This window comes from Gastrolobium bilobum, unplaced genomic scaffold (genome assembly GCF_033153095.1).
Source record: "Gastrolobium bilobum isolate Gb01-03AN ecotype WA unplaced genomic scaffold, APGP_CSIRO_Gbil_v1 utg25868, whole genome shotgun sequence".
Taxonomy (NCBI): domain Eukaryota; kingdom Viridiplantae; phylum Streptophyta; class Magnoliopsida; order Fabales; family Fabaceae; genus Gastrolobium; species Gastrolobium bilobum.
The window spans coordinates 233,376-258,266 of NW_026898426.1; the positions used below are offsets into that span (position 1 = coordinate 233,376).

Genomic DNA, 24,891 nt, shown 5'->3' on the forward strand with positions numbered 1-24,891 from the left:
AACAACAAATTTGACCATTATCACAAAGGGTTTTGCATAAAAACGTGTTAGCGGTTGGTTTTTTATTTAAAGTTTGACCATTCATTTCAAAACTAAATTATTACTATTCACCTCATATAATATTATTATCATATAATAATGGAAAGTCTTCATTATCCTTAAAATCAATGCATGTGACTACCAAAATAAAAAATTAAGCAGACTGCTCCAACGACTTATCACAAATTTTCTGCCCTACTGTGGAAATGACACAATCAAGGTTTTGCATGCATTTATCATGGGCAACACCAACGCGCTTATGAAAAATATCCACTTGCCCATCCAGCAGTTCTAGCTGGTTGCCTGGTTGGTGAAACGTCAACAACGCTTTCCTCGTACTCGTAATTCATGACGAACATCACTGGGATATCAATATCATGACTAACCAATCAATACAAATATTATTTTCTTTCTTTCCAAAGAAAAACAAAATTGATATCATCAAACCCAAAAAAAAAAGACTTCACAACTATACATATGCTTATCTGCACAAGCAAGAATCTGTCAGCAACCTCCAGTTACTATCTATGCAGTAATTTGCATCTTATCTCAAGAATCCCCTTCATGTACTAACAATATTCAACTTCTCCTATAAATAAATTTTCATCCCAAATAAGGTCAGTTATGATCCTTTGAAGCAATTTCAATCTTTAGGCAACTGTACCAAGCATACTCTGTTCTGCCTCATCCGCATTGAGGGAAAAGATATCAACAGGGGCCGTTGTATAGCCAACAGCAGTTTGCTTAAATCTACCACTAGAGGAGCCCGCATGGTGATCAAGATAGATTACAATAACAGTGATATCATCATGGAAGTGTCGTCTTATTCCTTTGTCAATTTTCTTTATGTCATCGTATCTCATCTCTCTCTTCTTTGCAGCTTCCTGAAGAGCAGCTCTCACTAGTCTCTTGGCAATTCCCTGCAAGTGCCAGAAAAAAAAAAATCAAAATCCATTTAAGAATCTACAAAGTTCATCATAATACGCAACTGGAACAGAGGACACTTACAGCTCTTGGATATTTGAAAACAATCTCAACTGCTGCTTCATCACTTAATTGTTCCCAAAGGCCATCTGATGCAAATATCAAGAATAAATCTCCTGATTCAAGCTCCCTAATAATGACTGATGGTTCAGCGGTCATTACAGGACGCTTCAAAGGAATGGGATTTCCAAATTGCTGAAAAACTGGGTCTCTATAGAAATCAGGTCTCTTCAAATACACATCACCAATAGATCTTGACACCTGCAACACCAAAACTGATAGGATCAGACACCCTAAACCCATTTATCTGCAGGAAGATAAACCAGGAGTAACCTCCCTGCACCTTGTTCATACAAGAGAGGCAGGAAAATATGGAAGGCACAGCAGGGGATCAAAGAATAGAGCATCCAAGTCCTCACTATTAACCAATTACAGGATGCCTCAAGTTCTATTTCACATTTGTGTAGAATGCTGGAAATACATCAAGTTCATAATAACCGTGCAAAGCAGGTAAAGAAAGGTTGAAATAAGAAACACATAAAATAGATGAACATGGTTTTACTTGTAATTGTAAATAAAAGCATCAACACCTGAAGAAATTACGCTACAATCAGACACATTTAGCAATATGCAACATAAAGTTCAAAATTAAAATGAGGAAGGTATCAAAGGTACAAAATATCAGTGTATTATACCTGTATAATGCCCTTAATCCTCCAAACTCCCCGGCTATAGACCACAACGTGTGAGTCATCAGGATGAAGAGCTTCAACTTCTCTTCTCACCTCCTCATCAGCTACATTATGATCCGTTGACAAGCGCTCTGCCACCACGGAAGAATTTTTGCTCTCCGTATCCCTCCTGCCAAGAACAACTCTAGAGTCTCCGAGGTTGGCAACATACAACACATTATTAGAAATTGCACCAAGAAGACAACAAGATCCTACGGAAGCAATCTGGGGACTAATGGGCAACGATAGCTTCACCAAGTGCAAGAATTCCTCCTCCGTGGCACTAAACGCCTTCTTTATCACATCCACCGACAACCCCCCTTGCTCAGTGGCAAATTCTACAAATCAAAATAACAAATAAGTCAGCAGCTGCACACAAAAAAAAAAACAGGAGCAAAACCACGTGTTTCTATTGAGGAAGTAAAATTGACAAGACAAAAACAGTTTGTAACTTTTTATGTATCATAAACACAGAAAAACCAATCAACCAAATACAAAATATCGATGTTATATCTTCCTGAAACATCCGACCGATAAACCTCCTAATACTTAATAAAGAAAACATTAAATAAAAAATATATTCTCATTTTGAAAACACTAAAGGTAAAGGCATGGAATATTTTTTATTTAATAATAATCATTGAAATGGACCCAAATGAATAAAGATTGAATCCTCAAACCGGTGTTTGGACAATATTCATCCATTAGTTCTAATACCGCAACAGAACAAAGAAATCAGGACCAAGCTAAACAGTTTTATCATCATGTCATAATCAACTACGAATCAGAACGCAACCAAACCAAATTGAAAGAGGGTTACTGTGCAAATAAGGGAAGAGATGCTTGTTGACGAATCTAGAAGCTTCGGGTCCGCCGTGGCCGTCGTAGACACCGATGTAAGTGGCGGAGGGGGAGGTGAAGACTTGGCTCTGATCTTCGAGACTGTAATTGGCTTGAGCGACGGCGATGGAGAAGTCGCCGGAGGCGTGAGGCTTCAAATCAGCGTGCCAGAGAAGACCGTCAGCACCGGCACCACGGCGTCGAAAGCAACAATCGAGAGGACGGTAGCACAAACGCAGCATGATCTATCTGAAGAAAACTTTATATTATATATTTGTGTGTGCGGTGTTTGGTTTGGTTTGGTTTGGTTTGGTTTGGTTTGTTGATTAGGTTAGGTATCTATCTATCTGCAGAATCACATCGAGAGAGAGAGAGAGAGAGAGAGAAATGAAAAAGCGTGAGTGGTGGATGGGATGGGGCGTTTAGGTGAAGAAGAAGAAGCTTGAATCAAAGTTTTGCTGCTTCTTTTTTGGTTGACGCGTATTAGTATAGAGTATAGTTATTATACTACTATAATACAATACTAATCTCTGCTGTGCTGTGAGCCTTTTTACCTTCCTTGTACTTCCCGCACTATATTACTTGTGTGTGTGTGGGTGAAAGTTAGAGAGACGATTACAATTCTTTTTTTCTCTTTTATTTTGTTTTTGTTCTTCCTCACACCCAAATCCAACAATTCATGTCTATCCTCATATTTATGGGTTTGATATTTTTTATTATAAAATTACTTTTTACACACGCGTAAAAAGTATAGGCTCATGATGGGTCATATAAAGAGAATGAAAAAAAAAAGATATGAATCCTATCTAATTTTATGTGTACATAAAAAATGATTTTATAGAAAGAAACACTCCTATTAAACAAATTGGATGTTTCTTGAGACGCTCCTTGACGCAATAAAAAAAAAATTATTAGGGGATGTTTGTCACGTAATTAAATGTAATCAAAATGAGAGAAATATGATTAAAATAAAGGTTTTAATATTTCTATAATGAATTGAATACAGTTAAATTATTTATATTCACTTCCAAAATATCATTGTTTTGAATTAAAAAATTATAATTTTTACCCAAAGAAAATTATTATAACTTTTGAATAAATTATAATTATAAAAAGAGATAAGATATTATTACTATTAATTAGTGTTACTATTAATGTCACTACCAGTTTATTTCAAAGTTAGATCGATTATGTTGATCCAACGGTTCTGATTTAACTTTCTAAAAACCTTTCTTTCTTTTCCTATATTTAATATTTTGTATTTATGTCAACCTTTGTATGGTTATGATTTTTCATATTTAATACTTTAATCATACAAAGGTGAAAATAAGTATAATCGTTGGATCAACATAGTTGATCTAATGGTGAAACAAATTGGTAATAACACTAATTAGTAGTAACAATATCTTATCTCTTAAAAAATATCTTAATTTTCATTCAAAACGATTTCATTTTGGAGCGCATTTTCAGAACCTCAGTGGTACTAAACTGGGTATTTTTTTTGTAATTTACACCTGTATTCTCGGGAATATATAATAGAAATTACAAAAAGTACTTTTTTTCTCGTTCTAATACAAAAAGCGATCAAGATGGCGTCTTTCCATTGGCTCTACACGGTAATATTATAGATTTTCTCCTCATTTTGGGTTCAATAAAAATGATTTATTTATATTTACTACAGAAAAAATAAACCCTAAAATAAAAAGATATAAAAGGTGTATTTTGGAAAAACTATTATGATAATTAAAATCAAAAGTAACCGCGTTGATAACAACCTAATTTCAATCATCTAAACGCGGATTTCTCGTCTCTTTCCCTCTCTATCTATGCCCGTCAATTTATGCCCTCATGCCTCGTTGGAAATAAACGTTGCTAACATGTGTCAATACTCCAATGCATTCAAACTTGTGAGGCTAAATGATAAGAAACTAGTGCACTTTTTTATTTCCCCATTTTAATTATATTTAATTATAAATTAATTATCAAAAGCGGTGGGATGGTGCTACATTTCATTTTAACTTTTTGTTTTAAAGAAAATGATATTTTTCATAAATAATTTGTTTATTTACATAATCAAGTTAATTCAACTTTACGACTACCAGGTGTCTGGTGAAACGAAGAAGACAATATATTTCCTCTGTTGAACATTTTAATTAAAATGAAGAAAGATGGAAAGTGCATTTTGAAAATACTATATGTATTGAATGCTATTTAATATTTATAAATGCAAGCTTTCTATTATTTAGCCCGCAAAACAAGTCTTACACACAAATTCGGAACTACATAGTTTTAATCAGTGTTGTTAAATTTGACTTGCACATCGACCCGGTCAGGCTACTGGATCGTTGGATCACTAGTCGAACTGGTGAGTCACTAGTCGGATCGGTTGACCTGGATATATATTGATATATAAAAACATATATAAATATGAACATATAAATTCAATTATATTTTTCATATCTAAAATAAATTAAACAAGATTTACTAAATAAGCTCAAAAACATGAAGCATAAATAAATAAAGAGTAAACACCCTTTTTAGTCCCTGGCAATATCTACGAAGTCTTTTTCAGTCCCTCGCAATAAAAAAGGACCAAATTGGTCACTGAAAGTACAAGAAAAGGCTCACTCTACATATTTGGGAGTTGACATAAGGACTAACATGGCCCTTTTTTTGTAATTTCAGGAACCAATTTGGTCCTTTTTTATTGTCAGGGACTAAAAAGGACTTCGTAGATATTGACAGAGACTAAAAAGGGTGTTTACTCATAAATAAAAGTACATGCTATTACTATGTCAATTTAAATTGCAACTCAGAATCCCCATAAACATATCTCTCAATGACATTGAACTCATATTTTTCAAATTCAACTACATTAAAAATTTAAAATGACATAGGTCACATTCTCTAATTCGTTATTCCAAAAATTGCTTTAGTATTGAAAACTAAGAGATCATTGTAGAAGAGTATACTAGCAAATAAAATTACAAAAAAATTTTAAAATGAGTTTTACATTCTTTTTATAAGATGAAACAATTTTGGTCTTTTTTTTTAAATGCATGCCCAACCGGGTCACTGGGTCGCCAGGGTCACCGGTTTGGCCGGTTTTGTCCGAATTTTGACCGGGTCGATGCATGACTGGTCCAATGCTTGTCCCAAACTGGTCTGATGACTGATTTACCGAATTATAGGTCGACCCGATCGGGTCAGACCGGGTTTTACAACAGTGGTTTTAATTCACTAGAGAATAGAGATTGATGTCTTTTTAGATAAATAATTACCAAAATGTTAAAAAAGCATGCAAAGTAGAAAAGAAAATGGAGAGGGGGAATTGAAGAGGTCAATTGGTGAATTTTGAGGAAAAAAATAACATTTATTTTAGTTGAATGGGATCATAAATTGACATATATAGGATATAGATTTAGAGAGTTTAAAATGGTTGCTTATTATTGTAGTTGTTGCTTTTAATTACTTTTCCTATAATGATTTTCTCAAAATGCTTACATTTTCTCTCATCTTAATTATATGATTCTCATTTTAATTACCTTTAATTATTAAGATAGTGAATGATAAGTTTTCCACGTCACTAAACCACATATATTTTTCAGTATTTGACCACTTTATTCAATTTGCCAATACTTTCCCGTGGGTTGCATTACTGATTAGAAAGTAGATTTATTCCGTCGCCAAGTTGGACACAGAAACAAATTGTTTCTTATTTTGTTACAAAATTCACCGAGTGTAGGTGCGGTGTTAATTGATTTATAATTCTTTTATTTTATTTACATTTTAACCTACCCTCGTGTTTTCACTTTTTACATTCTTGCTATTGTGTTGGAAGAAAAAAGAAGAAAAAATAAATATTAGACAGGGTGCTAATTTTTTTTTAATGCAACTATTATTAATTTTAGTGTTTGCATGATAATAATTCTGTTTTTTGGTAATATTTTGAAAATTTGTGTAAAAAAATATATTTGAAAACACAATTTATTTTTATACTAAAAGAGTGAGTCTGTATTTAATAAATAATATTTTTAACATATAGTATGAATTTCATTTGATAAATAATGTATAATAAATTGCCGCTCATTTCTGGCAATTTGTGTTACAGGCTACCATTCATTTTTAGAAACATAAAAATAAAATAATTTTATCAAATGTTATTTCTAACTATTTTTTCCCAAATTAAAAAAATAAATCTGAAAATATTATGATACATGCTCTTAAAGTTAAAGAAAAAATTTGCAATAATTGAGCATTTGAAAAAATTGGTTCGGATGCTGTGTCTGTGTTTGTGTAATTAGTATAACCCATTAGAATGTTGGCGTTTGCCGCCATTAATTATTTAATGGACACAACACGGTTGACTCGTGGATTTTCTTCAATTTGTTATCTTTTGTCCTTCACGCGGAATCAAAACTTGCGTGTGTAGTGGAAACTTAGAAATGCAACGCCGCGTTGAATAAAACACCTGAATTCTCTAATCCATGACTCCTGGCGGTTATGTTTAGAATTCACTCTCTTTTAGAATTATAACATTAATACATTGTGCTGAATGGAATCACATAAATTATAATTATTACATAATAAATTATATATATATATTTTTTTGGTAAGCTAAATTATATATTTTTTTAAAATGATATAATATTGCACATTTCTTCTATTTATTATTAATATGTTTAAGAAAAATCTTACTAAGCTCGAAATGATGCAAAACATACAAAACAACCCCGCGTTGAATAAAATGTCTAAATTCTATAATCCCATTCCATGATCCCTGGTGATTTATATTTAGAATTCACTCTCTTTTTAAATAATTAAATTAATAACTTTGCGAGGTATAAATGTATTTATGATAAATAAAATATGATTTATGTATTATAAATAAAAGATTCTTATAATTACATGTTTCGTCTATTTATATTGACATGTTTTTTTTAAAAAATTCAGTAGATTATAAAAAATTAAAATTATATATATATATATATAGGCAGGATCATTTGACACCAGTGTCAAATTTCATCTTAGAGCCATTAGATCAGAAAAGATCAACGACTCTGATTTATAAACATTTGACACCATTGATTTTTTTTTATCTAATGACTCTCAGATAAGGTGTCAAAGGATCCTACCTCATATATATATATATATATATATATATATATATATATATATAGGGAATGATCCGTTTACAAATTTTTTTTATAAATTTTTATAAATTACACTATGCACTCCCGAACATAGTGTTCTTTTGGGAAAACATAATGTAGTTTGTAAGAATTTGTAAACAAAAAGATTGTAAATATAACACTGCTCTATATATACATATATATTATTCTCCGATCTCTTTTCCCTTTTTATTCAAAATTTCGGGACTTCATTTGAAATAAACACACACAAAACTAATATTATTATTAATATTAGTTGACGTTTAATGTTAGTATCAATTAAATGTGTTCGTTAGTTTTTTAAATTACTCTATAAAGTAGCAAAAATGGTTAATTGTTATAAGTAGTTGATGCCAAGTGGCTTTGAACACGGGCAATAGTCCCCCGGTGGGACAAGTAGTTGTTTTTGCAAATGTTTGCGCACTCAGCACGGCATGATGAGTCTCTTCCGCGTATTGTAATTTCATTTGAGTCCTAGTTCTCTAGCGTTTAAAATCAAATGCAGAGAGCCTTCATCCTTACAAAAAAATAAAAATATTACATGAAATAATAAAAAAGATATATGTTGTAAAAGAATACGTGTATTGGATATCAACTGCATCATAAGAGTGAACTTTTAATATCTGTGATACGTGATATTAATTTTTTTATTCCCTTATTAAAATTAAATATATGTGGGTTTACGTGATATTAAAATAAACAAGTTGTAGTTTACCCAGAAAAATAAAAAAAAATAAACATGTTGTATTTACCAAAATAATGAACAAGTTGTGAATAGATGTACTTAAGTGAGTCATACTTCTTAGTTTTAGTATACGTGGATGATTATATTTATCACCTCATATTATTATTTTTGTAACTGTTAGAATGTGGCAAAGAATATGATGGAAAGAGGAAGATGAAAGAAGTGGAGGAAGTGCTCCAAGAGAGAAAATAAATTTGTATCAAATGATAATTGTTGATTTGATTTTGTCTGACAATTTTAAAAGAGATAGTAAGAGATAATAAATTCAATTGATGACAACCGATATACATTCTACACCGAATGCTTAGTATTACAAGAATGCTAAAAATTTATCCATCCGTAGGATCCTTTCAATTTGCTATAAAATAAGAGGCAAAACATATTTTTTTTATTTGATTGGTCAAATTAGGACAGTACTTGACAAGATAATAATTTAGAATAATCTTTTTATTCACTAAATCAAGTTATAAAATATTATCCGTAATAGAGAAAAAGACCAATAACATTGGCTCTTAATTATCTTAATTTTATTGCTCGTTAAACAACATCAAACACAAAAATATTAGAATAAATTTTCCTTTATTCTGTCGATTAATATCACAAGTTTTATAATTCATTGCAATAATCATCATCGAGTAGCTAACAACACAATTATCATGTGAGTCAACTACTCAGGCTGTCCTATTTTATTTTTTATTTTTGAAAGACTCAGGCTGTCCTATTTTATTAAAATTATCGTGTGACACAATTACTTGGGCTTTCCTATTCGATTTGTCCTGCCCTTCAATATCCCCGGAACGCAACAGTAATCTCTTTTTAAAGTCCGAGTGACGCTTTCCGTTGCATTTACAGCACAATGGAAAGCCTTCCTGTGTTGCATATAGTATATACAAAGCATATACACACAAAATTAATAAAACCTAAACATCATTAATTATTTTTAAATAATTGTTATGTACATCAATATATACAAATTATTAATATAGTGTTGATGGCATTTATCAGCTGATGTCACTACTTCCCGAAAATAAGGAGAAAATAAAGAAAGCTACACTTGCCGAGAATTATCCAAGAGAAGGCTTTCCTAACCACCACGCCACCTTCTTTTTCCACTAAAATTTAAGTGTTATAGACTTTCTTATCGATTATTTTAAGTCCAATTCGAGCCGAATAGAATCATATAAACGACAAAACTCTTCCTATTAAATTTTAACACAATTGCATTAAACAATTCCTTATCAACTTATCCACATTTTAGGACACGTTTAATTCATTGTACTAAGTATAATTAGATAAATTAATATTATATATTATGATTCTATTATTATTTGAAACGGAGATATTATTATTACTATTACTAAGCATGATTTTATTTTATAATTAAACAATTCAATATAATCATATAAATGGCAAAACTCTCCATATTAAATTTTTGACACAACTGCATTCAACAATTCCTTATCAGCTGATCCACATTTTAGGACACGTTTAATTCGTTGTCCTAAGTATGATTAGATAAATTAATATTATATATTATGATTCTATTATTATTTGAAACGGAGATATTATTATTACTATTACTAAGCATGATTTTATTTTATAATTAAACAATTCTACAAAAAGCCAACTCCATCACAGCATTCTCATGATCCTATCATACAACCACAGAATAAAAGAAAATCAATCTAGAAACTACTCGGCCTCATTTTGTGGTAAGTGACTATTTACAACTATACATCTTCGACAATATGGACAGTCTCCACAACAGCGAATCCAAGGATCCAAACAAGCAGAGTGAAATTTATGTCCACATGGCAAACGTATCAGCTCATCTCCATCCGTGAAAGATTCCAAGCATATCCCACAATCCTGAAGTACCCTGGACTCCAATTCTGTCTCCCTGCTGCTGAAAACTTCCAGATGTAAACAGTTTAGGGCCTCCTGAGTGAGTCCAGGTGGCTTTAGTTCTTGCAAAAGCTGGGACCTTCCCATTTGAGAAGTCAAGTCAGTAACTAGAGAGCCCCGAGTTGGAAATTCACTTTCCGGATCCTCACCCATTGAACCTCTACCATATTGCCTGAGGAAAAAAATAATAAAAAACTCCAAATTAAATCAAAGGGCAATGGAGTTAATGATCATAAAATAATTCAGAGGAAAATTCAATCTCAGATTCTAAGTGGAATTATTTTCAACGATAATAAAGGATGCAGAAACAACTTAGACTACGACCATCAATTTGTGCAAGTATTACAATACACCAAACCATTAAAGAAGATCAAAATCTGATTATTAGAAGCCAGAGCAGCATCGCCTTGAGGAGAAGACAAGTTCTATATAAAACAAGTATTAGCTATGCGAAACTCAACAAAATAAGTACAGAAAACACCAAATATTAGAAAAGACAACTAATAGCATGTTATATATATATATATATATATATATATATATATATATCATATGAATGGGAAAACATACCATAAATTAAGTCACTTCAGAGAAATTTGAATCAAGAAAGTATGCACAGATAGTCATCAATCAATACATTGACCCAAAAAAGTAGTCTCGATATGTTCTAAATATTATAGCAAATGAGATAAAGATATTTGTAAGAAGACATATACACATAGTGAAGTGAAACAAAGACAAAAAGCCCAAATATCCAAGTGCAAGGAAATATATTAATCTATGTTTAAGTGGTCGTCTATAGTACATTGGACTAACACACGAGATCATGAAAGAATTATCATATTCATAGCATAGCCATGCTTATCAAAAGTTTGGATAATTAATAATCTCCTTATAAAGGATTTAAAAAAGTCACCAATCAATATTAGATAATCAGATTATGTATTTCACAGAAATGGGCATTTCAGCATAGAATTTACTATGATCTTAGTAACACAATGATAAAAGAATTCAATTAACTTAGGACAAGTTATACAGGTAAGATCATGATTAAGAACAAAGGACACAAAATACTATGATGTCATTTCCAGCTGAAACTCACCTAAAATACCCACGATAATATTTAATCTAGTAGTAGCAGACTATCGGTTTTATAAATATAGCAATATTATAAATCAACACAAAAGTCAATTAAATGTCCCTGAATATCTCATGCATTGTTAAGCAAATGGAAAAACTTGAATATTGAGTTGAAAGGAAACCTGTTTCTAGAGACAGGGTCCCCTCTCAACCTCTGAAAGAGTCTTGCCCGTGCAAGTACCACACCTACGGGTAGTCTATCACTGGCACTCGCTCTAAAACCCCTTATGCCTCTTACGTTCTCTGCAGAATCAACACTATCATTCAAGAGTGACCGGCGATGTCTCCCATCAATTCTATCTGATGCACGCTCCTATCAAACACAAAATTTAAATGATCATAAAAATAATAATGAGAACCTCAACACAATAATATCAATAATTAGTTTGTAATAACTTATAAATATCATGAATACAAATATTCAGAAAATTTAAGGGTTTCAATTACAACATTTCATCGCTACAAAAAAAGAAATATACTTAAAGGCAAATCGGATCGCAGAAAGAAAGATGTTCGGAAAATAGGAATAGTACCGGGTGACGGAGGCGGCGCAGATGGTAGTAGCGGCGGAGAGAATCACCGGCGTCGAGGTCGTGGAGGCGATGATGGTGGAGATCTGAAGCGGAAGATGAGTCGAACCCTAGATCGAGAGCATTTCGTCCCAATCGATGCCTCCTGATGTGGAATAGCTCCGAAGCGCTCGTCATACACCGCCAAACACGATTCGCTGTTCCTTTCAGCGCTTAAACGAATGATGTAATGAAAGATGAAGAGTTTGAATTGAGATTCGAAATAGAACGGAAAAGCAAAATAAGTCAACAGCAAGTTCGATGAAGAAACCAGACAGTAACTGCGATTCTTCCCCAATCCAATACCTTCCCTTCCCTTTGCGAGGAAGTTAGAAGAGTACAGAAAATGAGAAAACTATATAATATAAAATTATCGATTAAAATCAGGAAAATAATAATAATAAAAATAATACATTAGGTTTATGGAAGTTTGGTGGCCATTGGATTCGGTAAGGGGCATTTACTCATATGAACAAATTCGGAAGCTGAACCGTCAAATATTGCTAATGGTTTGGTGCGATCGCGAAAATCGAAATGAAAGGGTGAGGTTGAGGTTCCCGATTGACAATACCAGCGATCGGAGCCATTCATCTCGGGAAGTTAATTAATTATGATCGTGATCATATAAGTGGCCTTTGAAACAAAGTAAGGCATTTTTAATGTATATGAAATTAAGAGGATTATATTTACAAATATTTTTTTTTATAAATTCTTATAAATTATATTTTGTACTCTTAGAAATATATTAGGTTAAGCTATGTATTTCTAGAAATATATAGTATAATTTATAAAAATTTATAAAAAAATTTATAAACAGATTTTTTACTATAAAATATGCTAGTGTTTAGTGTCTTTATCTTGAAATTAAGCAAATGGATACTTTCGTGTGAAAAAATAAAATAAAATAAAAGAGATGATTGTGTAAAAAATTATAATTATATAAAATAGATCAATAATAATAAAAAAAGAAAAAATATTAAAATATATAATTATAAAATTATAATTGTTGCTTCATCCTTGTATGATTGTGACCCTATTATGTTTTTTTTTTCTCAGATGAGATAATCTATTATCTGAAATCAATAGTGAAACAAAAACAATTGTCAATATTCTTAGAGATTTTTTTAATTAATAATTTTTTAAAAATACATTCATTTTTCAAAAAAACAAAAAGACACAAAATTCAATTATTCAAATCTATATATTAATTTTTTTATTCAATTAACATACGTATAAATATCTAAACATAAGTTACTAACTAACAATAAAAACATCACCATATATACATTGACGCTCAACTTATTAAATTGATATGTGAATGTAAATATATTCTAATAAAGGATTATATTTATAAATTTTTTGTTTACAAATTGTTGCAAATTATCCAAGAGTTTTATAAATATGATGTAATTTGTAAGAGTTTATAAACGAAAAATTTATAAATATAACATTTCCCTATATTGTAACTATTAAACTTGGTAACATGTTCTAAACCATCATAATAAGATCTAGCCGTATCCGAGCTTCTTTTTTTTTAAAGAAAAGCAGCGGGGTCCATTTTTTTGTGTCAGCTGCAGATAGCAGTTCTCTGCAGCCGCTGTAGAAAAACTGTCTCCTTTTTTCTTATTACCGACTTTGTTATCATTAGATCAAAATCAAATCGACGGTTCTGACTTGATGTTATTTTGTAACCACTGATTTGATTTTGATTTAACGATAACAAAGTTAGTAGTAAGAAGTAGTAAGGAAAAATTATAGTAAGTATAATCTTTCTCATCTATTAATTAATTATTAATTTCAAATAAACTACAACCGTCAAATGAATGAGAATCAACAACTGAGATTGGAAATGAGATTTCTTAATCTCAGACCAAGTCAAATTTCCATCCATTAGACATTTATAATTTATTGAGTTATATCTATTAATTAATTTCAAATAAACTACAACCATCAAATGAGCCGAAATCAAAGGCTGAGATGATGAATAAGATTTTTTAATCTTACACCGGAGTCAAAAGATTATCCCTCACACTTTTATGTGTTATTTGATATGATTATATCATGTGAGATTATTTTAATTATTCATAAGCAAATAAATGATAATAAAAGACGAGAGAGATAATAAAATATTAAGATATGGGGTGATAAAATCTGAAATGATTTACTCCTAGCATTCATAAAAGCCTAGTATATTCTTCGGGCTTAAAATGTTGAGCCCAACATATTAAAAAAATTACTTATTTTAGAAGTCTTTTTTACAAAAGATAAATTTATTTAAATTTAAAAAAAAAATTTACTTTTTCTTTTTTTATAAGTTAAAATTTTTACCTTAAAAAAAAAAGTAAGTTTTAACTTTTTTTTATGACTTGTACTTTTTTAAAAACAGACATTCAAACAAATTTTTTTATAAGTGCTTTTGTTTAATAAAAGTAACTTTGGAGAGAGAAAAGCCCTAACATGTTACCTCCGAATGTTGGTCCCTTTTTGTAATTGCGGTTAACTATTTTCTACGATGCATCGATACTGACACGGGACACGACACGACATGACACGCCAACACGTTAATTTTAAAAATGTCATATTTCGACACGTTGTGACACATTTTGATATTAAATAATATTTTTAATATATATAATATAATTTATATTTAATACATATAATAGCCTATAATAAGTCATATAACAATTAAATATTCAAATTTCATAACATAAATATAAACAAAAATAATTTTTCGTAACTTGTTAATTTTTCATGTAAATTTCATAACAGAAAAAAAATTGATTTATAAATTATTTTTTATTTTTAGTTAATAAAATAAAATTAAGAAGTAAAAAAAAAAATACATCGACTGTGTGTCGGACCGTTGACTGCGTGTCGAAAAAAGATGTCAAAGCATTGACCGTGTGCTCCAAAATGTTAACCACGTGTTGGAGCGTGTCGATGTTCGACACGCACATTTTTAAAAAAAAAAAAAAAAAAACAAATCCGTGCTTTGTTGACTATTTCCTGCCAACCAACTTGGAGTTTATATAGTGAATTAGTGGTAAATGTTAATGAAAAGGATATGTGAAACTCTCTTTTCTTTCTTATTTTGTCTCTACTCTCCTATTTTCTTCTTTCCCTTTTCTCTTCTTCTTCAATTCTCTCTCCTGCTGTAGCAATTGTCTTCTCCAAATTATACTGCTACATGAGCATTGTAACCTCAAATTATATCACCTCGTAAATTCTTGGAACGAAAATGATTGTGTACACGGGCACAGATGCGCCATTAAGATGACAGGGCAACAAGTTAATCATCTATTTTCATACTGAAGTTGGGCCTCACAATGATCTCTCATTTTTTTAAGCCACAGTGCAATAAAGATAGCAGGTTGTTATCAACTGTCAAATAACACTGGAATTTGAATAAACATTTGCGTTTGGCATAAATGCTTTCATGATTAAAAAGAATTCTTCTGCCAGACATATTACCGATCAATCACCTTATGTAATGGTGGAACAAAAGGTTCATGCACCAAATAAATGGTGATAGCTCAGTTGATGTATGGAAGAGAGTAGGTGAAGGATAATAATATTTATTTGATCCTTCTCAATATCAACTTTAAAAGAGATTTAAATTTTTAATTTTTAATCCGCTCTGAATTAGACTGGCCGCGAAACGATGAATAAATTAGAATATTAAAAAAAAAAAAAAAAAGTTAATGCTGCTCCACTAACCTGGCTTTCATATTATTCCTTCAAAGGAAAACTTGAAAGATATTATCCAACTTATTTATAATAGAACCCAAAATTTAATGGTGTAAATTATAACCTCATCTGGATGCGACGATCCTTTCTTAATTGATATTGACTCCTTTCTCAGATGCTTAAGACTTTGTGGAATGTATTCAGCAACCGTACCAATAGCAACAGAGAGAAGCTAATTAATAAAGAGACCGAGCAAGCTAAATAAACTTGCTGTGATTCAAAGTACATATAATCATTATCTTATTGCCTTCAAAATTTGGAGGCGAGGGGTGAAGGTCAAAGATTTTATCAAATGTGTTTTTTCTATGATTGAACTTTTCAGGAGAATTCTTTTTATTACTAACGAGAAATCAAATTGTGTATGATAAATTTTTTTATTTTTTATTTTTAATAGATGGTAGGGTCTACTATATCTTATGTTTATAGTATGAGAAAGAATTCTTCTAGTACATGAGAAAAAAGGGACCCTAAATTTAAATAGGAATTTTTTTGAAAATACTATTTGATTTTCTTTAGAATTACTTACTACTCTATGGTTATTATTTTTATCATTAATTTTCCTATGATTTTTTTCATCCAATCCACCTTTTAATTTTATTTAAAATTAAATTAGACGGCTGTCCATTTTAGCCTTGTAAAATGAATCATCATGGAGATAAGAATTTTATATTGTAATGTTATTTTTTTTTATCCAACTTTAATTGTTTTCTAAAATTTATACCAAAATGTCAAAAAGCTTTTTATCCTACTGATGTTGAGAGAAAAATTATAATGAAAACTGTAATTTAGCAACTAATTTCGATCTTCGAATAAGATAATATTCACAACATTGTTAGTAAGAATAAACACTTAACATAGAATTATTACTCTTCTTTTTACAAATTTATATATCTTTAATAAAACTGATTTGATTTGAATTTGATAAATATATTAATATCTTAAATTTAATAAATAAAATTAAAAATTATTTAAGTAATCAATTTAAATGTAAATATATTTTTATTCTGGGTTCAAAAATTAAAATAAAAAAGTATGTGAGCCAAAAAAAAAAGTAACAGAGAAAATAAAAAATATTGAAAAAACTACTAATATATTAAAGAATAAATTGGTCTGTTGATTAATAGTACTTACCAACATTATATTCAAAGTTATGAGCAAATACGTACAGATGAGAAACAGATTTACCACGAAAAAAAGGATAATCTAGAAAAATTCAAATAAATGAATAGACAGTTTAGTTAAAATAAAAAGAGTTCAATTCAAATTAAATTCTACATATTATAATTGAATTAAGAGTTTGAACATGTAAAATATGTTTGATTACTTGCCTTAGTATTATAATAAGTTAATAATATGTGATTTACTGTGAAGTTGGATTAAAAAAAGCACTTCACTATAAAATTTTCATCTCAAGAAGTAGAGAAAGGTGAGTAGGAACACACTAAGAGCCTGTTTGGATCATCTTATTTTTAAGCTAGAAGCTACTTATAAGATAAAGCGAAAATAAAGAGCTTAAAAAAAGAAGCTAAAAGCTGTTTGGAAATTACAAAAAAATTTACTTAAAAGCACATATTTCAAGAAAATTGTCTCTTTTTCTATCTTTATCACTCTTCATTTAAAAAAAAGCACACAATTCAAGAAAAACAGATAAGAGCTTAAAAAAAAGCTCCTCCTAGGAACTTTTAATTTTCAGCTTTTTCTTCATTATAAAAAAAATAGCTTTTCGTTATAAGAGCTTTTTCCAAAACCTGTTTGGCCTAGCTTATGCTTATAAGTAGCTTCTAGCTTAAAAATAAGAGGATCCAGACAAGCACTAATAGATAGTCTCATAATGATTTTTTTTACAATATCAAAATGGATAGTCTAATTTAATTTCTAACCCTGTTAGAAGATGTACTAGTTGTAAAAAATTATAGGGACGTAAATGACAAAATAAATAAATAAATAATTATATAAGGGAACAAGTGATTATAAGAGAAACTGGGATTTTGAACTTTTCCCATTTAAATAATCACTTTTAACCACAAATACCATTGGGTACATATAATCATTATTTATGCTTATGTAGTCACAATGACTACTTTTGCCACAGAATTGGCGTTATTTAACTATTGATACCCATTAATGGGAATGTTGTTATCTGCCAAAAGTTCTGTGATGGGATTGTCCACACCATCGTCAACATTTCTGAACCAGTGAGTTTGACTGAAACGAGCTGCACCGTCTGGAACATCATCCAACACCCTCTCACGGCCTTTAGGGAAGTAAATTCCTGTGCGTGGGTGTGGAACCCAACATGCTGAATCCTCTATCTTCCCACCACTCTTTGAAACTCCTCTCGAGCTTTCTGCAGCAGGTTCAGGTTGAGTAGTGCCTGAGGACTTGCTAAGCAGACTCTTTGTTCGCTTACCTCCCCTGCATGACCTTGACATTTCGTTTGTTAAATGTTATGTTTTGCTCTTTGAATTTTGAACACAATGAAAAAACTGAAAAGGGCATTGGCTATAAAAAGATTTCTTGGTAATCAATTACCATTCATACAATCTCTTATTTAAATGGACAAACGAATCATGGGAAATAAATAAATGATTTAAAACAAGCTAACGAGAAATGAAACAGGACCCGCCCCGAATCGGACTAATCGCGAAGCGATGAATCGAATGAATATTTCCAAAAAAAAAAGAAATGAAACAGGACCCCTTTGGTGCACCCTATGCAGAATTCGAAGTGACAAGAACTTTCTTATGCCTTTGAATTGATCATAAAGAGACTTATTAATGATAATTTACCGGAGAAGCAACATGTTTGCTTTGGTGATGCTGCCTCTAGCCATGAGCTTCAATAAGCAGAATCAATCAATCAGGTTGGTAATATGTGAACTAATGCACTAATGTCTCAATACACCAGATGTTTTCACTTTTCAAAGTCTCAGGACCATGATGGGTATTTATATTAGTCTAGTGCTGCAAGAAAGAAAAGGATCAGATAGAGTAAGTTCTGTTGCACGTGTGAAGCACAAAACCTGATAGAGAGGGTTGTGTTTTGGAAAATCAGTATGTGGTTTAAAACCGTGATTCTGATATACTTTTAAAAGTTCTAAAATCATTATGTGGAAGTTTTATTTCTGTTAATTGATCTTCTAACTAAAGGACAATAACGCTTACTGTTATTGTAGGTTATTCAATTTGGGTCATTCCTATTGTTGAGTTTAATCAGTTGTGGAAGTATCCGTCCCCGTCGATAGGAATAAAAAAAGAGATAGGATATTCTTACTATCAAATATCTTTATTACCAATCTATTATCATTTTGATATAATTATGTATCGTGGATAGTATTAAAAGTTATTTTTTTTATCTTTCTTCAAAAGCTTTGCAAGAGATTGTCGGCTGAAAAGTAGGTTAGTAGATTGATAATAGAACATTTGGTAATAAAAATATCATATTTCTAAATAAAATATAGGTTCAATGTTTCTGCTTTTTTTATAGATTTTTTTGTCCCGCCACACTAACATGAAAGTGAGTGAGTCTCGTTATGGCAGAGAAATTTTTTCTGCAGTAAAAAAACAAAAATAATTTCCCCATAATTTTTTTTTTCTCTTTTTTGTGCAAATAATTTATGATTTAATGTTTCCTAAATCATAAAAGTATATAATTTATCTCTCATATTTATATAAAAGTATATAAAGTGCATAGGGAGCCGTGTGAGAAAAAGCGAGAAAGAAAGTACGCTTGTTACTAAATTTCTATAGAATTACACTAATTTTTTATTTGCAAATTATGCTTGTTTTATGTCTCATATTTGTGACATTTATTTCATCAATGAAACATCACATGAGTAAATATTAATAAATATATATATATATATATATATATATATATATATATATAGATAGGGTGTGTAATAATTAAGTTCTAGAAACATAATTTTTTAGAAAATAATCTTTTGATTTCAGTGTAGAAATAAGAAATTTTACTCTTCATCTCAATTGTTTAGTTTCTTAACGATTGTAATTTGTTGAATTATATCCATTAATTAATTATTAATTTATAATAAATTACAATAATTAGATGTATGAAAAATATTGATTAAAATAAGAAAACAAACTTCTTATTTATACCTGGAGTCAAAATATATGTACACTACTAAGTAAGGTCGATTGCTAATTTTGACTAGTTGCATATGGTCATAATTTTTTTTGCCTAGTTTATCAGTATAATAAACTTATATTTCATCCTTCCAACTGAATATGTTATTTTTCTGCCAACGAATGATTCACTTATTTGATTAATTTTTTGTTTTTGCAAAGTGAGAACACGCGTTCAATTTTAAGATAAACTATTAATAGACAATTTTTAATTTTATATTTTTCTGAATCAATGTTTTTTCCCCTCATTTGAAGTGATGATGTAAACTTTCGAAATAAAAAAATAAAATAAAAAGATGTTAATCAAATATTAAGTATTAGTTTTTTTTTTTTCACAGAGAAAAAAAAAATAAGAATAAAATAGGGATTGAGATGTCTATAATATAATCCACTAGTTTTAGGATTCAAAAAAATAATTTAATGTGCCAAATGTCAGATGACTATGTAAGTAAGGCGTTTAGATTGAAACCTCTCATCCTATTGGAATTGGAATTGGAACAGATAAAGAAAGAACTCCCGCCATTGTTGCGTTGGATGACATGTTTTATAGAAACAGAGACAGACACGCAACCAAAAACTGAAAGCCAAAATCTTTTTTCTTCACTGCCCAAATTCCCCATTATACTCCAATCGCTTGTTTCAGAATCGTCCGAGGAGAAATAGCAGAGATAAAACAAATAAAAACAAAAAGGAAAAAAAGCTTGCATTTTTATCTTTTTTTTTTTTAACGAGGAACAATGAAAGGCAAAGGGAAAAAGTACTCCAAACTGAAGTTGGGTTTACCTGTTTTGTTTCTCCTTTGCACCCTTTTCTTCTTTGCTGGGCTTTTTGTGTCTCCTCTCCTCTTTCAGGTCCCTGATTCAAAGTTGGTGAGTGCTTGTACTTGATCATTGATGGAGCTCATTATTCATTAGCAATGATTGCAGGATTTGGTTGATGTTGGACCACGGCCCAGAATACGTCATGATTCGTTGAAGAAAGAATATGACCCTCTTGAGCATGGTAAATCTGGGGAATCCTTTGTTGAAACTATCCCATTTCAGGTGATCTCTCTCTCTCTCTTCTTTTTATTTGCTATGGGCTTGGATCAATGGGTTTTGCTTGGGTAGTAAGTCTGATATTCTTTGTCTTACGATTCAATTGTAGTCATAATTGCTTGGACTAAGGTATTGATAATCAATGCTTACTTTGGTTTGATGTGAATGTTTAACTCATGGTTTGATGCATGGTATTTCATAATTAACTTTTTTTTTTTTTTTTAAATAAATAAACTTTGGTCATTAATAATTAATAATTCTGGTTAGTCATCAGCATCCTTAGTTTTTAGATTGTCCTGCATTGGTGATATCACTAACTGCAACTCATCAGTGGGAGGACTGGGATCACATATTATGCACTTCTTGAAGGTTGAGTAATCAATTGTTTTTTACCTCTAATGAAGAAACGAAGATGTGTTCATTGTTGTCCAAAATGGGATCATTATATGAGTTTGCAAATGTGAAGATATACTGTGTTGGGAGTTCAAGTGTGAGTGGTAAAGTTTCACATTGGTTATGAATAGATTAAATGAAGGCGATAACAGGACATCTGTAGAAGAACCCATGAACTCAATGTCTTTAGATTTTGAAGTGAGATATGGCGTCGAGTCCATTTATGATGGTGAATTGTCATTTAGTCCATTGATGTTAGTTGGTATGCTGGAATTTTGGTGTATTGGTCAGAGACTTAGAGTAACGTGCTAGAATCTTCACCTAGCGGTCTTTTTATGTGAATCCAACTTGGGATAGGATTGTCTTCTATGCTTTCTTAAGCAATTTTTGCACATGATTTTTTTAAAGGGGATTCCTTGGTGCACATGTGCTGGTGTTTCATTTTTCTTGTTAAGCTGCTGTTAGGAGGGTTGGTGGTTCTCCTGTTCTATTTTTATCTTCTTTTTCAATAGGTCTTCTTTTTCATTAACTTTTCCAGTGCGGTGGAATATGAAGACATTTAATGGATAATTGATTAATCTATTCGTGTACCACTGATTTAAAAATGGTTAGCATCTGCTGTTGAAATGAAGACTCTAAATAAAACTGTGTTACTATTCATTATTGCCCTTTAATTTCTTTCAGTCCGACCCCTTTCTTTTATGCAGATTTTAAGTTGGAGACCACGGGCGCTTTACTTTCCAAACTTCACAAGTGCGGAAGTATGTGAACAAATAATTAAAATGGCAAAGCCCAAACTTGAACCATCAAAATTAGCTTTGCGGGAAGGAGAAACTGCTGAAAGCACAAAAGGCACTAGAACAAGGTACTATCACGAGCCAGGCCTCTTGTGTAACATACTGTGCTATCTTATGAAAGGCCTCTTTTCTATCATCTTGGCTACGGATCTAATGTTATCTATCATACTCCTGTTGTGTAGCTTTTTGGACCACTTGACAGTAAGAAAAAAAGATAGATTATGGTGTCACATGATGGGCTTTACCTCACATTTTTATTAATTGGATCAGTTCTGATTTTGAAAGATAATGGATAATTGCATATGTTAGGGCTGATAGTCATTGAAGATGATCGAGAGACATTTGTGTTGCTGCTGTATGTAAAGTTCAATGCTAATTTTTAGCTGGCAACAGTACAGGCGCATTCATCCGTGCATCAGAAGACAAATCTGGCATCTTAGACTTCATTGAGCAGAAAATTGCTAAGGTTACAATGATTCCAAAGACCTATGGAGAAGTATGTCTCTTTTTTAATCATCTTTCATTAAACTTCCATGGCAATGTAACTGTTCATGTATGAGTAAAGCGAGCATGCTGTTACTATTTTGCAGGAATTCAATATATTGAGGTATGACGTTGGCCAGAAATATGATTCTCATTATGATGCATTCAACTCAGCTGAATATGGCACCGTTGAGAGCCAAAGGGTATTTAACGAGTACAACTTGTCAAACAATCTCCTCCATTTTTTTTTTTTAATCACAGAAATCATTTGCTTCTCTCCTTTTTTTCTTGGGGTATTATTGGTGACATTGGAGTGATAATTATTTGAGCTAGTCTTGATATATGCTGTCCTTCACAGATCTTGGATTCTATTAGATTTGCTTTAGTTAAAAAAATAAGCACCTAATAACCTAGCTGCCATGCAGGGAAAAAGAAAGATTATGAGACGAAGAAATTCTAATGTCAGCTCAAGTATAACAGTTCTTGGCTCTGATTTCAAGATAGATTGATCATTGTACAACTGGTCCTCCATGTTTCTATGATATTGATTTTATTGCAAATGAACTCGGAATAGACAGGAGTTGCTAAGCATTTAAAAAGAAAACTGAATGAACAAAAATAGGAATATGCAAGTAGCATATTTTAATAAATTGATAATGTCATTTCAACAATTCCTATACTGGCTAGATTATGTTATACATTATCTAGGTGTTTTGATTATCCAATTTTATTTGTTCTGACAAAAGTTTGTCCTTCTCATTGACCTCAAGCACCAGCTACACAGAGGCACTTGCCAGCTTTGAGGGTTTTCCTCTATTTTTTCCTTTTAAAGTAGCCTAATCTATGTACCAAAAGAAAGTAGCCTAATATTGTCATTATAGTAATCCCTTCACACACTTCATATCAGTTTCATTCTAGTGCTTACTTACATTGGCTTTGCATATATTTAATGTTTACAAAAAATACCTTGGAGAAATTTTATACATCTCTGTATGATGAGTTTTCATTCAACATGGTTAAGATTTGCCACCAATTTGTGGAACTTGCGTGGTAGCTTAGTCTTGATGTTTCCTTCTTTTGTGAATGTGTCTTGCTGGTTTGTTTATAGATCTCTTATGACATCGATTCCACATGTTCATGCTTAATTGTGCAGATTGCTTCCTTCTTGTTATACCTATCAAATGTAGAAGCAGGTGGAGAAACAATGTTCCCTTATGAGGTAGACTAGAGAATTTACTGTCATCTGTCTGACACTTTACATCGTGAATCTTGATGTGTTAGTAGTCATTCAAGTATTCCAATTTGCAGGGTGGTTTGAATATGGATGCAGGTTATGATTACCAAAAATGCATTGGTTTGAAGGTGAAGCCCCGGCAAGGGGATGGAATTTTGTTTTATTCAGTTTTTCCAAATGGGAAAATTGATAAGGTAATCTTTAATTTTCAGATGACCATATGTGAATATAATTGCTGTTCCTTTTGTATAACGCATGGACAGAGAAATTTTCATTTAAGCAAAAGAAAAGGGAAATAAAATACGTGCAAAAACTTTGAAATGTATTGTTCAGAACATTGTGGCAAAGGAGAAATTCCTGGAACAGATGTTATTTTGTTTGTTTCCTCATTGTCAGTTTATGAATATTTCTGCAGACTTCTCTCCATGGAAGTTGTCCAGTGATTACGGGGGAGAAATGGGTCGCAACAAAGTGGATTAATGATCATAAGCAATACTACTAGTTTTCTTACTGAGGCATTTCCGATGTCATCATATTCATCATTGTGCATATATGCTGCCTTTTTGTATATATCGGTGCTACAAAGTTTTATCAGTTATGAAGTTTAAATGACTGTAACTTGTACGCTCAAATGACAAACCTTGTATAGTTTTTTTAATGACAGTATCTCCAAATTACGGGTTTGGTTAATTGTTACTCTGAAATAGTTGGTTATGAATTGAATTTTTTACATAAACATATATATTCCCTCATGCCTCCCCTCTCCCATTGGGGTTTATGGGGGAGTTGTTTGATTTATGAATATTAATATGGGAATAGGTTATTTATGTTTGATTTTAATGATTTTTCCATGTGAAAATTTTGTGTTTCTTCCATTTTTCATAGACTTTTACAAATTTTGATAGGTCACTTATTTAATGTATACGATGAA

General features: G+C 31.2%; 3 protein-coding genes across 3 annotated transcripts; 1 reads left to right on the plus strand and 2 right to left on the minus strand.

Moving 5' to 3' along the window:
- Window positions 1-225: 225 nt before the first annotated feature.
- On the minus strand, window positions 226-3,085 carry LOC133316165 (probable protein phosphatase 2C 63). Its single transcript, XM_061517887.1, has 4 exons — window positions 2,575-3,085; window positions 1,719-2,092; window positions 1,048-1,284; window positions 226-959 (listed from the first exon to the last, which is right to left on the minus strand). The coding sequence occupies exons 1-4, from the start codon at window positions 2,834-2,836 to the stop codon at window positions 690-692; spliced, it is 1,143 nt and encodes a 380-aa protein (XP_061373871.1). The 5' UTR covers window positions 2,837-3,085; the 3' UTR covers window positions 226-689.
- Window positions 3,086-10,196: 7,111 nt separating this feature from the next.
- Window positions 10,197-12,727, minus strand: LOC133316196 (probable E3 ubiquitin-protein ligase RHY1A). Its single transcript, XM_061517920.1, is given in 4 exon segments — window positions 10,197-10,378; window positions 10,380-10,587; window positions 11,678-11,868; window positions 12,089-12,727. Coding segments are annotated over 4 exon segments (618 nt in total). The 5' UTR covers window positions 12,263-12,727; the 3' UTR covers window positions 10,197-10,333.
- Window positions 12,728-20,718: 7,991 nt separating this feature from the next.
- LOC133316201 (probable prolyl 4-hydroxylase 9) lies at window positions 20,719-24,633 on the plus strand. The gene is made up of 8 exons (XM_061517924.1): window positions 20,719-20,867; window positions 20,943-21,059; window positions 22,154-22,311; window positions 22,637-22,739; window positions 22,834-22,929; window positions 23,880-23,945; window positions 24,035-24,154; window positions 24,376-24,633. Exons 1-8 carry the CDS (start codon window positions 20,754-20,756, stop codon window positions 24,460-24,462), a joined length of 861 nt encoding a protein of 286 aa, XP_061373908.1. The 5' UTR covers window positions 20,719-20,753; the 3' UTR covers window positions 24,463-24,633.
- Window positions 24,634-24,891: the final 258 nt, after the last annotated feature.

Coding starts and splice junctions, on each gene's coding strand:
- LOC133316165 (XM_061517887.1), bottom strand. CDS start 2,836: ATGCTGCGTTTGTGCTACCGTCCTCTCGATTGTTGCTTTCGACGCCGT. Junction 1,285..1,718: donor GGATTAAGGGCATTATACAG/GTATAATACACT, acceptor TTGGTGTTGCAG/GTGTCAAGATCTATTGGTGA. Junction 960..1,047: donor TTTTCAAATATCCAAGAGCT/GTAAGTGTCCTC, acceptor TGGCACTTGCAG/GGAATTGCCAAGAGACTAGT.
- LOC133316201 (XM_061517924.1), top strand. CDS start 20,754: ATGAAAGGCAAAGGGAAAAAGTACTCCAAACTGAAGTTGGGTTTACCT. Junction 23,946..24,034: donor AAACAATGTTCCCTTATGAG/GTAGACTAGAGA, acceptor TCCAATTTGCAG/GGTGGTTTGAATATGGATGC. Junction 24,155..24,375: donor CAAATGGGAAAATTGATAAG/GTAATCTTTAAT, acceptor ATATTTCTGCAG/ACTTCTCTCCATGGAAGTTG.